General features: G+C 47.4%; 1 protein-coding gene across 4 annotated transcripts in view; it reads left to right on the forward strand.

Moving 5' to 3' along the window:
- CLUH (clustered mitochondria homolog) overlaps positions 1-13,814 on the forward strand; it is a 2,231,193-nt gene that overhangs the window by 101,477 nt on the left and 2,115,902 nt on the right. For 3 of the 4 annotated variants that reach the window (XM_069615061.1, XM_069615063.1, XM_069615062.1), the window contains exon 2: positions 123-316. In XM_069615061.1, the coding sequence (XP_069471162.1) occupies positions 123-316 (194 nt within the window). Of the gene's footprint in view, positions 1-122; positions 317-13,814 lie in introns of those variants that run through there. The other variant, XM_069615064.1, reaches the window with a different exon arrangement.

The raw sequence follows: 13,814 nt of genomic DNA on the forward strand, positions 1-13,814 counted from the left end.
CCCAAGGTGGCAGGGGCTGCTGGACTTATCTTTGGTTTGATACTTGCACAAGGGCAGATGAGAGCCCACATGTCTTTTGGAATTCCATCTTAATAAATTACAGGGTTTTCTTCTTTTCACAGGTCAATTAATGGAGATGGCTTTAATGAATGGGGATGTGGTTCATCACCTAGCCACTGATGTGAAAATCGAGCAGAATCGTCATGAGAACAGAGTCCAGGAAGACGATGGCAGTGAGCAGGAAGTCATTGTGATCCAGGACACTGGTTTTACAGTCAAGATCCAGACCCCCGGGATTGAGCAATTTTGCCTACAGGTACATTTTACGCCAGGTTATCCCCCGCCACCCCCCCTTTCAAAATAAACATTTGCTGAGCAGGAGATAAAAGCAGTCTGGGTATCCGGAATGAACCAATGAGCAGGAGAGCGAGCAGTTAATCTATAGGCGTAGAGGGCAATCAAACTTCTGTTTGAGATTCAAACGTTACCTTTATGCGCATTATGTATAACCCATCGTTTTAAATGACTTGAGGTTTCCTCATGAACGTTTTACCCACATTTTCAAAAACAAAGTTAATGTCACTTAGGTAAACCTCTATTGAAACAGTTGACCAGGAGGGTCAAGCGTAGTTCTGGGTTAGCAAGTGGGATACAAACAAGAGATCAACAACTTCTAGCCATTGAATGTCATTTATTTTTGCTTTCTTTGCACATCAGTATGGCTGGAACTCTGGCAAGGGACTCTTGTGATTTATCTATTTTTCTTGACCAGTCGCTCATCTTTTTCTTGATGAGGCCCTATAAGGGACACATGTTGATGTACTCATGTGAAACCCCAGGTCTTCTGATGAAGTCAGATCCCTTCCCCCATCCTAAGCCTTGGAGTGGGCATTGCAGCTCAGGAAGGCAGATCTACCAGGGCAATAATGCCAGAGCCTTGAGCTGGTAGTGTGAGAGCAGCAAAGCCCCTCTCCAAATCCATGGCCATGCCTGTATAGGACTAATTTGTGCTCAGAGCCAGAATAAGTAGAATGCAGGACTAAACCCTTGTTCTATTGTCAGGTCCCAGTCCCTAGCTTCTGCATGCAGAATGGATAAGAGAATAACTACTACCGTGGCATTGTGGATTTAGTCACTAAGTGTCTGATTACCACATCTAGATGTTCATTTGGTGTCGGATCCTATAGACCCCAAAGAACTAACAGTAAAGTTGCCTGATAAGCTCAAACAGTGTCTCATGCAGAACTCTGCAGGAGGATGGACACTGGGGGATGCCAGAAGAGTGAAAATGGCAGAACCCGATTCACCAAGCAGAAAACGGAAAGAACTGAACTGCAGAGTTTCATTGTTAGTCCTTGCTCGCAAACTGGACCCCTCACAATAATTGCGCAAACCATATATGAATGTGTTTTGATCACCTAAGGGAATGAAGTTACTGTAAAGCTGCATTTTGGTTGCCTAAGGCTATGCTTTTACTCTGTAGCTGCATTGGCCCCATGGCCCTGTATTGACTATTTAGGTGACACCAGTGCAAGGGCATTACTGATGGGCCCCAGCGCTTTTACCATGGTCTGGTTCTGGGTGTTCTTGCTCTTAGCATCCTGGATTTTAAATCTGGAAACCAGGGGTGCTAGGAGCAATGTATTTTGTTTAAATGAACGGGAGGCCTTGTGGCGTCCCATTCATTGAAACAAAATGTTACTTAATATGGCCCCCATTGAATCTGGAAAGAGGTCCTCAATACAGAGCCTCTCCTCAATTTCCATGGCACCCAAGAGGCTGGACTGGCAGTTGCGCAGCCGTCGTCAAAAGAAATCTGGTAAATGGGGTTAGGAGGGGGACCAGAGATCCGAGGGGAAGGGAGGAGAGGGTGTGGGGGAAGATGGCAGTGCGGTGGAAGCGCCCACCAGGTTGCTTGGATCGTGGGATTTGGCACACAATCTGAGCAATCTAATTGGTTGGCTCCCCCACCCTGGATGCTAATTGATTCTCGGGGGGATAGCTCAGGGGCAATGAGCTTGCCTTGAAAGAAAGACTACGCAGAGCAAAACTGGTTCGATCACCTTGTCCGCGCTTAGACACCTCTGGGTATTAAGAATGTTATAAATAACCAATTATAAAAATTATATTAAAATGTTGCTCACTTAAAGTCCTGCATTTTTAACCACATAGCTGTATTGCGCCTTGAAACACTTGTGTAAAGGCGCATTGTTAGGAAAGATTTCTTAATTGTGGGTAATTTTCCTTCCATGTGGCAACCCCTAAACTTTTTGCTGTTGTTTTCACCATGATCTAGACTTTGCCTGAGAAGTGCAGCCTTCTGCCGCACTCCTCTGGGCTTTCGCTCCATTCTTACGGGGAAACTGACATGCCCTTAAGACAGTCAGTACCGGGAAACGTTGTTTTCCGTAGTTTCTTTATCATGTTGCAGCTTTCGCGCAACATGGCACAAGAGGGCACTGTAAGCTAAGTTACTGCTCTCTTGGGTCTCTAGTCTTCTACAGGCCCTAGATACTCTCTTTGGATTGTAAATGAACGGTGCAATGAATCACGGACGGGATTGGTGGCAGCAATCGTTTCTTGTGTTTTTGAGCTCCTTTTGCCGTTTTAAGCGCGTTTCTCGCGCTTAGCCCAAAATGGTGGCCTGGCTCCCAAAATGGCCAGGCCACGAGGCTCTTTGTCCTGTCCGCTGACCGTCTTGCCCCTTCACCTCCCCCAGGTCGAGCCGACGCGGGGCCTGCCTTATTTGGGCATGTACTTTCCCGCGAAACACATGCTTTCGCAGGCTTCTACAGGCCTGTGTGTGCCTCTAGGATGGGGCCTGTGTGTGCCTCTAGGATGGGGGCTGGGATGTCTGGTCCCAATATACATCCTGGGCGCCAGAGAGTCTAGGGTGGTGTGAATGCCTGGGACCCCCGTGGTCCGTGATAAGGTCCACAGATGGTGTGAGTGTTTTATGAGCGGATCTCCCATTGGGTCCCCTCCGTTTTGGCACGAAGGGAACCGTGGATAAGAGGGGGCTGGAAACGCCACTGCCATGTCAATCTCACGAACAAGGGAATACAGGAGCCAAGTATCCTGCAACCACGAGGCTGAACCGAGGAATCGCTGGTGACCCGCTGAAGGACTGCTCCTCTGCACTGCTGTCGCTTTGTGAAACCCTTTCTACCACGGATCGAACGAGAAGGCCTGTACTGGTACTTCGACCCTTGGAATAGTGGGAACAACTATTCTCGGCATCTTCACCATCTCCTCCACGTAAGCGTTCGGAAGTGTCTCTGGGCCATCCAGCAGACTGACCAGCCTACCCAGGAGCCTTGCTCTGTAACCGCCGTCAGGTTGTGTCCTTGTCACTCTCACACGATTCGTACAAGATTCGTACACTTGGCATTCCCAGGTCTGAAGTGAGTAGTGTACATTTGGCTGAAATACACACGGCCACTCCGTTGCCCTGCTGTGGTAACAAACTGTGCGGGTTTACTGCGTTTGGGACGCCCTCAACTCAATTTCTGCTGCTGCGGAATCTAAACGACGACGAGACGCCCCCTGCTCCTATCTGAACCTGCCAGCACTGAAACTGACGCGGAGAAGCCTGGGTCTGCTTGCATCGGGGACCGGTGAGTATCATCGCTAGGAACTGGTCGCCCTCCTGCAGGAGCCCATAGCTTTTCCCCGCTGTGTCTAAAAGCACGCCTTTCCGTACTCGCGCTCTGCTTCTGCCCACAGTGGAGGCTGCGCTTGAGTCGCGGAGCTCTGTTAATCTTCATTTGTTCACCGAACTAAACTGCCTGATTCCCTCGAAGAGACTCCCCTTTTTGCCTGTTGGCACCAGCGTGTGCAGGTACTTTTGAGCACAAGGCTCCACTCTTCGTAGGGCTTGGACTTCCTTTTAGTTAGGTGCCACTGAAGGCGGACTGGGTCTGATTATTATTCGCACTGCCTGTTTTCCTCCCCATCTAGGTGGTCTACACATTTTGTGCGTCTAACTCATTAGACCCGTTTGTATTTGTATATATATTGTATTGGTTTGGTATGTGTTGGTTTACTGGAGTTTTATTGTGATTTCTCGCTACGGTCAATGTTACAAAGGCCATGTAATAAATGTGTATATATTTGTAATATAACACCTGTTTGGAGTAATTTGTAAGTGTCCTTGCTTTGTGTGCTCATTGCGTGCTTTCAGCCACCCTCACCCCTCCTGAGACCTAGTCTTGACCGCCGCGATCGCTACCTTGATTGGTCTGGCTTGTCCAGAGGTTACCCTGTTCCAAGAAACTAGGCTGGCCTTCTGAACCTCTGCGCCTCTAGGACAGAGTTCAGAAATCCGTCTTAACACGCATTACAAATGAACAATAAATAGCTGCGTTTGGTCTCCTCAGGGCCTGCATGTACTGCTGAATTGCAATTGTTTGCTCACAGACCTATTGCTCCACCATTACAAGAGGATCTGCTCCAGCGGTTTGTGCCTTGTGCCCCACCTGTTTCTGGCCCGCTTGCGCGGCAACTTGCAAACTAGTGAAAGTCAATTACATCTTCAGCTGTTTTCCCATCTTGGTCGCCCTGTACAGTTTGTTTTCTCTTAAACTCACTAGGGGCAGCAGTGGATTGAACATCCTGATACCCCTTGCCCTGCAATCTGTCATTCGTTTTCCTGAGTCGTCCTACTTTCTTGGCATTTCATCTGGCTGTCGCCTCCTCTAACCAGGTTGCAATCCTCCACCATTGTTTCTGCCTTCTAATCCCCTTTTTTTTCCCTCCAAGGATCACTGGAGTGCACCCGATTTGTCCAGATTAAAAGTTCCATCAATGGGGAATTAAGTATACTTGTTAAGTCTTGTCAGGAAGTGCCAGGAGCCTAGGAAATCGCAGGTTGCCCTTTTAAAGTTTGGACATATAATGTACAGGTGAGCTCGAAGGTGATGCCGTCTGTTTGGACTGTCCCTGATATTTTGCATTTCCCTAATTATGTTCCTAAGTGCCTTACATTCACCAGCCCCTGTACTATTTACTCTTTGACTCCACTCTTTTGCGCCTCTGAGAGAGGAATGGGATTTTACCTGCGACCCCACAGTGTCTCTCTGAAAGGGCTAAAGAGCACTCACCCTACAGACCTACATCTTTCTGTGATGAATCTGATGGTGTCATCACTCTTCCCGTGGGTGGCCTCTCCCCATGTGGCCAGGGGATGGCAGCCACTACCTGATCCTGACCCCGTGGGCGGCTATCAGAGGGAGGATTACATGGGGAGAAGGGGGACCGCCACCGGGAGATTAGCAGGGCATCATTGGACAAGGCATGGTATTGCCCTTCTTTTGAGGATAACCCATCCATGCCCGATGACATAATGTTATACCTCCCCTCAACCACCTAGGAAGGGTACTGAAGAACTTTTCAAATAATCTGTATCCAAGCCATCAAAATCTGACTTGCCTTTTAAGACTCTTGAAAAAACCTTCTAAGACTTTACCTACAAGTCATTCAGAGCTGACCTACCCTTAAAGCTCTTTGAGTACACTTAGCAGACTTGACATGCAAGTCGTCAAGGTAGGACTTCCATTCCCATAAGTACAAGAATACTGTGATGAGGAAGATGAGCAGAGTAATGCAGCTCAAAGACGCGCAAGAGCACAAGCTGCGCTCTAGTAGTTGTGAGCACATATGTGTGGCTGGGAAATGTAAACGGGCAAAGCAGCTGGCGGAAGAAAGCTGCTCCTCTCTGTACCAGCCCGAGACAGTGAGACTGTAGAGAGTTCACTGGAGCCAACCAACTTGAGGAAACGGAAAGCTCACTGCGAGAGAGAACACACTGCGGGAACGGCAGAAGCTGACGGAGGGCTCCTGGGCATTGTTACGACAAACCGCCTCTGGGAATTCTGCCGGCCGCCCAACTCTTACCTTATGGGCTTCTGTACGCCGGTCTCCCTCCAATCCTCAGAGGCTCTGCCATCCAACCGTGTCCTGGCGGTTTTACCAGCTGCACCCTGCGGGGTCACGGAGTCCTGTGGGAACAACCATGCTTTCTGGGCCATGCATGTGCAGAGGGCCGTGTCCCACTTTCCGAGCATGTGCAGTACTACTGTTGCTACGGCAACTGAGGCTTGCTGTCCACAAGGTCACCCTTTAGCCTGGCTTTGGTAGACCTACTCAATGTCTCCCACCCAGATGAGAAACCGCATATATGCTTTTCTGGGAAGATAACATTGGATACAATTGAAATGTATTTATAGGACACCAACATGTATTGGAACATGATTTATGTCTGTGCATTTCTTATATATGTTATTTGTTGTACTGCTTTGCACTGATTTGTTTTTTGTATTAAGTAATGCACATTGTGGACTACCCTTCTGAACTTTCAATGTTTGTTGTCCACCTCTGTTTTATACCATTTTGGACTATTTACCTGTGCAGAGGGAATGGCTACGCTACCCCCTGCAAAAGAACAATGGTCTATATTTTGTATGTAAACATGTTTTTCATAGACTACACAAAATAATAAAAGGTACAGCAATATAAAAAGCTGATGAACACCATTTCAGTTGAGTGCATGTTTGAATATTGTACATTTATCCACAAATGCGAAAAGTAATGTTTGCCGTTGAGGTATCTCGCACAGTTGAATCTATTTGCATTTAAGTGATTGCAATCCCTAACTACCACAGGCAGGACGCCCCCCCACCTAGTGTCAACCCAAGCCTTGTTCCCATAACTGTTTCTCAACTGCTTACTGAGACTGTTGATTCTTCGCGTCTTAACCCGGTTTTCCTGAACCGTACCTCGCTCCTAGAATATTGTTGCTGTCCCTGCCTTCAGTCCCTCTGCCGCGACCATTGCCACCTTGCTTTCCTTACCTTGCTGTCTCAGCCTTGGCACCCTTCTTCTTCCCCTGCCTTCTACCTGTCCTTCCCCTTCCCTTGTCCAGCCCGCCTGGCCTGATTCTGGCCTCTCTGTCGGTATCTGCTTCCAGACTCCTTTTCTCTGTCTGTGGCTTGTCCTGCCTGGGTCCTTCTCCCCCACAGTCTACGCCTCTGCTTGTTCTTGGAATCCGACCACCTTACAGCAGTCCTTGGGGGAACACGGCTACGGCAGACTGCACTTCTTTTTTCTGGGCCGATCTCCATTGGCCTTCCCAGTCAGAGCTTGCACTGTCCCTATGCCACGAAAATCTGGTAAGTGCTTCTCTGTGGTGTAGCGTTGGTTCAGGAGCCCCTAGTCGCATTTTGGGGTATTTTGGGCCAGTTCTTCACGTCACATTTCAAACGGGTCCACAACTATTGTCAGTCTGGCTGCCTCTTCCTTGCCACCAGAACAAACCGGTACGCTGCGCTCACGTGACTCTCTGTTTAACAGATTAAGACGCCTACCTACCAGTACCAAGATGGATCCCACACAAGACATAAGAGACTAACTACAACTCTACATCTGCAAATGACCACTCTACAACAAGAGAATGCTCCCTTACGTCAGTTGGTGGCTACCCAAGATATGGCAGTCACACGTCAAGGCGAGAACGCAATGGCACATATATCGCCTGTGAAGTAAGATGGTGACCCTAAATGATTAGCTGAATTCTGCAACCATTGCAAGATATACTTCATGTTTTGCCCGTCTCATTTCACACGGGATAATGCCAAGATAGGTTATATTCTTGGGAATCTCATAGGAAGTTCCCTAGCTTGGGCAGCACCTTGCGTCGCTTCCAACAGTCCTATTTTGGATGACTTTTCTGTGTTCGAGAGGACCTTTTTGGATGTGTTCCAATCCCCTAATCTGGCATCATCGGCCCAAAACCAACTGCTTGAGGTCAGACAAGTAGGAAGCGATATCATCACTTATTTGAGCCGTTCCAAATAATTGGCTACAGATTCGCAGTGGCCAGAAGTAACCCAGAAAACCTTGTTTTGGCGAGGATTAAGGGAGGAATAGAAGGACAAATTGTTAAACATCCCTGAACCAGGGACCCTGTCTGGACTGATGGTGCAAGTACTGAAGCTCGCCCACCATCTTTGCAGAGAGAAGAGGACCGAGACTGAGAAACAAATGCATGTATCCTCAACAGGCAACTGGCCCTGTAACGCTTAACACTCAGTCGGAGACCGCTTCGGAACCTATGCAGCTGGGAGCCATTCGGGGACCGGTTTCTGAAGCCAAGAAGCGCCGGCAGACAAATCAACTTTCATTATTGTGGAGATGCTGGACATTATCTTGGATCATGTCCTTTCCGCCCTCCCACGCAGACGGAAAACTAGTAGGCTTGTCATTAAGAAAGAAGGCAACGACCAGCCCACATGTTGAACCAGTCTTTCTTACCCAAGAACCAATGGTACCGGCTACCATTTTGGTGTTAAAGGTCTGCATCAAGTGGAATCATGGGAATGTTGAACATTGCTCTACTGGCCTGTGGGACTTCAGGTAATAACATTGATGCCACGTATGTCGGCCAGGCTCAAATACTGGTACACCAAAAAGCTACAGCCACAATATACAATATGATAGTTTGCTTATATCGCGCCCATACACAAGTGTTTCAGGGCGCGACAAGGCAAGGGAGGGATACATGGGTGGAAGAAACAACGATCGTACTAGGCCCAGTGACATTGAGAATGCGCAAGTGCAGGGGAGAGGCAAGGGGGCAAGGGGAAGAGGAGTAGAAAGTGCTGAACACGTGATGAAATAACAGGTAGTGCAGCCAGGAGGTGGCAAGTGCAATAATTAAGCGCAGACAGCGGGTGTCTGGTAAGTGCAGGTAAAGGGACTGTAGGGTTGCAGATACAGACCCAAGAGCAAGGGATGCCGGGAGGTAGTGCAGGTGGGCTGGCTGGTATCTGGGCCTGAATACAGGGGTTAGCCAAGGGCCCAGTGCAGAAACAGATCAGCAGGGGAGAGGAAGAGAGAAGGCAGTAGCAAAGAGGAAGGTTTTATGATGGTGCTTCCGGAACCAATGATACAGAGGAACCTCAAATTACGTGCCAGACTCCCAAGGCTTTGACCCTTTAACCAAATCAGTGCATAGTAATGTCACTATTAGTCCGCGCAACACAAGCCACTCCCGGCACCCTCTTCAACTTAACAGCAGACTCTTCCGAGAGCCTATCCGCGCCCTGAAAGGCAATCATAAAATTCAGCCATCATTCTTGAAACCAGCAAAGTCTGGGACAAAGGGTGCACTTATAAACGCTCGCTCTATGGTAGCCCACGCAACAGATATAGCCGACTTATTACGTAATGAAGATTTAGACTTCGTAGCTGTTACTGAATCTTGGCTCCACCCGGCAGCTGGTCCAGCAATTATGCTAGCCCTACCAGACGATTCTACCCTTTTAAGACTCGATCGTACTACCTCTCGAGGTGGAGGTCTTGCCATAATATCCAAAACCAACCTAACATTGAAACTTTCTCCACCCCATAACACAAGCTCATGCAAATCCCTAACTGCTAAATTAACCTTTTCTAATACGCAGTCTGTATCTAGTCACTTCATATACAGACCTCCAGGACCTCTAGGATCCTTTGAAGAAGACCTTAAAGACATCCTATCAAATAATCTCAAGATCTCCTGCCAAGGTATCCTATTAGGAGACTTCAACCTTGGTCTCAGAGACCCGTCAGATGCTAATGCCACTCTAATAACACCTTAGAGGAACTAGGCTTTACCCAGAAGATAACAGATCCCACCCACATCAAAGGTAGAACCCTTGACTGGTTAGCTGTGCACAATTGTCCTATTATGGTCTCATCTATAATGCCACAGCTTTGGCCTGATCACCACTTGATCACATTCTCCTTAGAGGTCGCACTACCCTCGCAACCTGACGGCAATAGCTCCAGCTGTCCTGACCAGAAACAAAAGAAACATTACGCCTGAAAACCTTATCCCTCTGATCCTACCCACTCTCAACGCCATTCCGGACCACACAGATCCTTCGACTATGGTAGACTTGTACAATAAAGTAATGCTATCATTCCTTGTTGCCATAGCACCACGGAAGATGAGAAAGAGTAAACCTCGCAAACATGTGAATACCTGGTTCTCTCCACCTTAAGGCCATCAGACAGGATAAACGACACTGTGAAAAAATCTGGAGGTCCGATCCTTCGGAAAATAATAAGAAAAACTTAAGCAAACTAGCTTCCCAGTATAAAAAAGAAATCATCCTTGCTAAACAAACCTCCTATAACCTTTGAATTTCCCAAGCCAAATCAAACACCAAAGAGCTTTTTGTAATTCTGAAGCATCGCTCATATTTACATTGAAACGTGACATTGACACCGTTGTTGATTCCACAGTTATGTACTCTGAGGGGTGCATTTCATCCGTTTGGTTAACATTAAGTCCATGTGACTCCTGCCATATTGTCCTTACCCCAGGCCATATCATTTGTGATCCTTCTCTTATCAAGTTAGCCCCGGTCCCTCCCCTTTGCATGTCGTCAACAAGAGATAAACGGGTGTAATACCATGCTGCAAAAAAACACCATTACCAACATAAAAATTGCAGCACACTTCGAAATGCATTCAACATCACTGAACCTTTTAGCCCTAATGGCGACCCTATCGCTATCTAACATTAATTTGCTCTCTCCGATCGTGGTTCGTTGGGCCATTGTTCACCTGGAGGGGCAATATAAATTTGTTAAGTCATCATAATCTATATACAATTATGTACAGTCTTGTTCAACTTCACATTTAATCATTATTTTCAGTCAGGCTTGTTCTGTTACTCTTTTGATCATGTTCTTTTATTGTAGAGACAGCCATTAAAAAAATGAAGGTGGGAGATAGAGGGGGAGAGATAGGTGAGGTTAGATAGGATGCTTGGTCAATTGAAGAGGAGAGTGGGGAAGAGGCAGAAAAAAAGGAAGGTGGACGCAAGTTGTGCAGAACAGAATACATTTCATCATTTTTATCTCTGCATGTTCTTTTACTGAAACTTTGTTATTTTCCTACGACCTCGTTTGTGGTCCCAGTGGTGATGTCTTGCTCCTTTGGGGGATTGTACTACTGTGCGCCCTCCTCACATCGGATAAGGGTACCCAATACTTCAATCCCTTCACTTTCACTGCGGTGGGGGTACTATAAATGACTTTGTACGGGCCATGAAACCTGGGTGAATTCCACCTTCTCACAAAGCTGCGGACATACACATGTGCCTCCGGCATTAGTGGCCCACTTGAACTGTCTGCGGCCAGTGTAGTAGTATCAGTCATCACATTTTCAGTAAAAGGCGGTGCTATTTGTCGAGCTATGCTACGTACCGCGCGTGTTAACTGAGTTAAGTATTCCTTGAACTCTTCCCCCAGCACTGTGGCAGCCCTGTGCGCATCCGAGGCTCTTCTCATTGGCGACACTGGTGTGTGTATTCGCCTCCCAGTCACAATTTCGTGGGGGCTTAGGTGGTGGTCTTTGCATGGCTGCGTCCTGAGTTGGAACAATGCTAGGGGCAAGCAATAAACTGTCTGCGGCCAGTGTAGTAGTATCAGTCATCACATTTTCAGTAAAAGGCGGTGCTATTTGTCGAGCTATGCTACGTACTGCGCGTGTTAACTGAGTTAAGTATTCCTTGAACTCTTCCCCCAGCACTGTGGCAGCCCTGTGCGCATCCGAGGCTCTTCTCATTGGCGACACTGGTGTGTGTATTTGCCTCCCAGTCACAATTTCGTGGGGGCTTAGGTGGTGGTATTTGCATGGCTGCGTCCTGAGTTGGAACAATGCTAGGGGCAAGCAATAAACCCAGTTCTTCTTCAATGTGTTACACAATTTAGAAAACTTACTCTTCAGTAACCCCTTGATCTTTTCCACCTTTCCATTCGCCATTGGGTGATAAATCGAGCATAATTTGTGCTTCACCCCCAAAAGTGATGTCACTTCCTTAAAGAGGTCATTCACAAAGTGCGTGCCATTATCTGATCTAATGACGACGCATATCCCCCATCGTGAAAACACCTCCCGCACGAGGAGTTTGGCCGCACATTTCGCATCTGGATGGGGACATGGGCCTGCTTCCACCCACCTTGAAAAGGGACACACCACCACAATCTGATATCTCACTCCATTACACCGCTCTTCCATATCAGCATCTATGTGGAGCTCTCTAAATGGTCCTGTTGGTCAGGGCAAAGTGCCACGCAGTGTTCTTAATGTCATTCCAGAATTATAGGTTTGGCATGTTATACATTCTACAATGAATTTTGACAGGTGCTCTTGTAAGTTGGGAACGATCCAGTGTTCTTGAATATCTGCAGCACTGTGTTGTTTTGCTATATGGACGGGGAAATGCAACTGCCGGAATGCTATTTCCAGTAACGCTATGGGCATTACAACCTTCCCTGTCGTCTCTTGTCTCCAAATGAGATCTGTGGCTGATTGTGTACATCCCCGTTTGTTCCACAGCTCTTGCTCCTCTGGGATGCACGTTTTTGCAACTCTTATTATTTGTGCTATTGGGGTATTGTATGCTTCTTCTCGTGGTTCTATTGTAGTTGCTTTTGTGATGCACTCAAGTGTTTGTGTCATATTGAAATATGAGGCCTCCTTCGCGGCTGCGTCGGCTTCCGCGTTTCCCAATGGGATTGCGTCTGTGTTGTTCGTATGGGCTTGGCACTTCACCACTGCCACTACTGATGGTACTGCTAATGCATATGTCAGCTCATTTAACAATTTTGCATGCTGTACTGGGGAACCATCTGCCCTCCTGAATCCCCTTCTACGCCACCATGACAGTCCTGAATGCACTGTGGTAGTTGCATAGGCTGAGTCTGAGTATATTGTCACTGCACAGCCTTTAGCAGTGCGCAGTGCTTCAATCAATGCAGTTAATTCTGCCACCTGGGCTGAATAATGGGATGGAAGGCACTTTTGCACAATTGTCTCATATTCATCTTCCTCCATGTGCACTACCGCCATTCCGACGTGTTTTTCTCCTGTCTTGGGGTCTATTGATGCTGACCCATCTATGAAGTATATTTCTCCCTCCTGTAGGGCATTCTCACTTGCTTTAGGGATATCATCCCCTTCCCCCTCATACGTGGCACAATCATGTTCTTGTATGTCCCCTGTCGTGCATGGCTCTGTAATAAATGTTGCAGGGTTTACTGTCTTGCACCTCACAACGTGTACGTTGGGGCTTGAGATTATTACTTCATACGCTGTTGCTCGTTGGGTCGTTAGTGTTGATTTTGTTCGCTCAAGGATGGCGAACAAGGAATGCTCTGCATATCGCGTTACCGAACATCCCATGACAATGGTGGCGCGTTTTTCAATCGCGAAGGCTGCAGCTGCGAGGGCCTGTTCGCATACGAAATGACCTTGCATTACTGGACCTAGTGTCCCACTGTAGTAAGCCAATGGTTTGTGACCTCGTGATGTCTTCTGTGTTAGTACTGCTGTCATCAGTGTCCCATTGCAGTGTGAAAATAAGAAAAGCTCCCTCTCATAATCTGGGTTCGCGAGGACTGGGGCTTCTTCGATAAGGTCTTTTAATTTCGAGTACTGTTATCATTTCCTGCGTCCATTTTATTGTCGCCCTTCTCTTCTGTGCTTCTTTTAATGCTTGTAGTAAGGGGCGTGTGTATGCCGCATAATCAAGGATCCAAGCTCGGCAATAATTACAAATGCCAAGAAATTTGTGCATGCCTTTCACAGTTTTTGGTATTATTATGTTGCGTATAGCAGCTGCTCGGTCTGGGAGTATTCGCTTCCCATCTTTTGATATCAGCTGTCCGAGGTATACAACCTCAGCAAGGCACTATTGCAATTTCCCTTTGTCTACCTTGTATCCTTTGGACGCTAGCACATTCAGTAGTGTTATCGAGTCT

The sequence above is a fragment of the Ambystoma mexicanum genome, chromosome 9 (assembly GCF_040938575.1).
Source record: "Ambystoma mexicanum isolate Mex_15411 chromosome 9, UKY_AmexF1_1, whole genome shotgun sequence".
NCBI lineage: Eukaryota > Metazoa > Chordata > Amphibia > Caudata > Ambystomatidae > Ambystoma > Ambystoma mexicanum.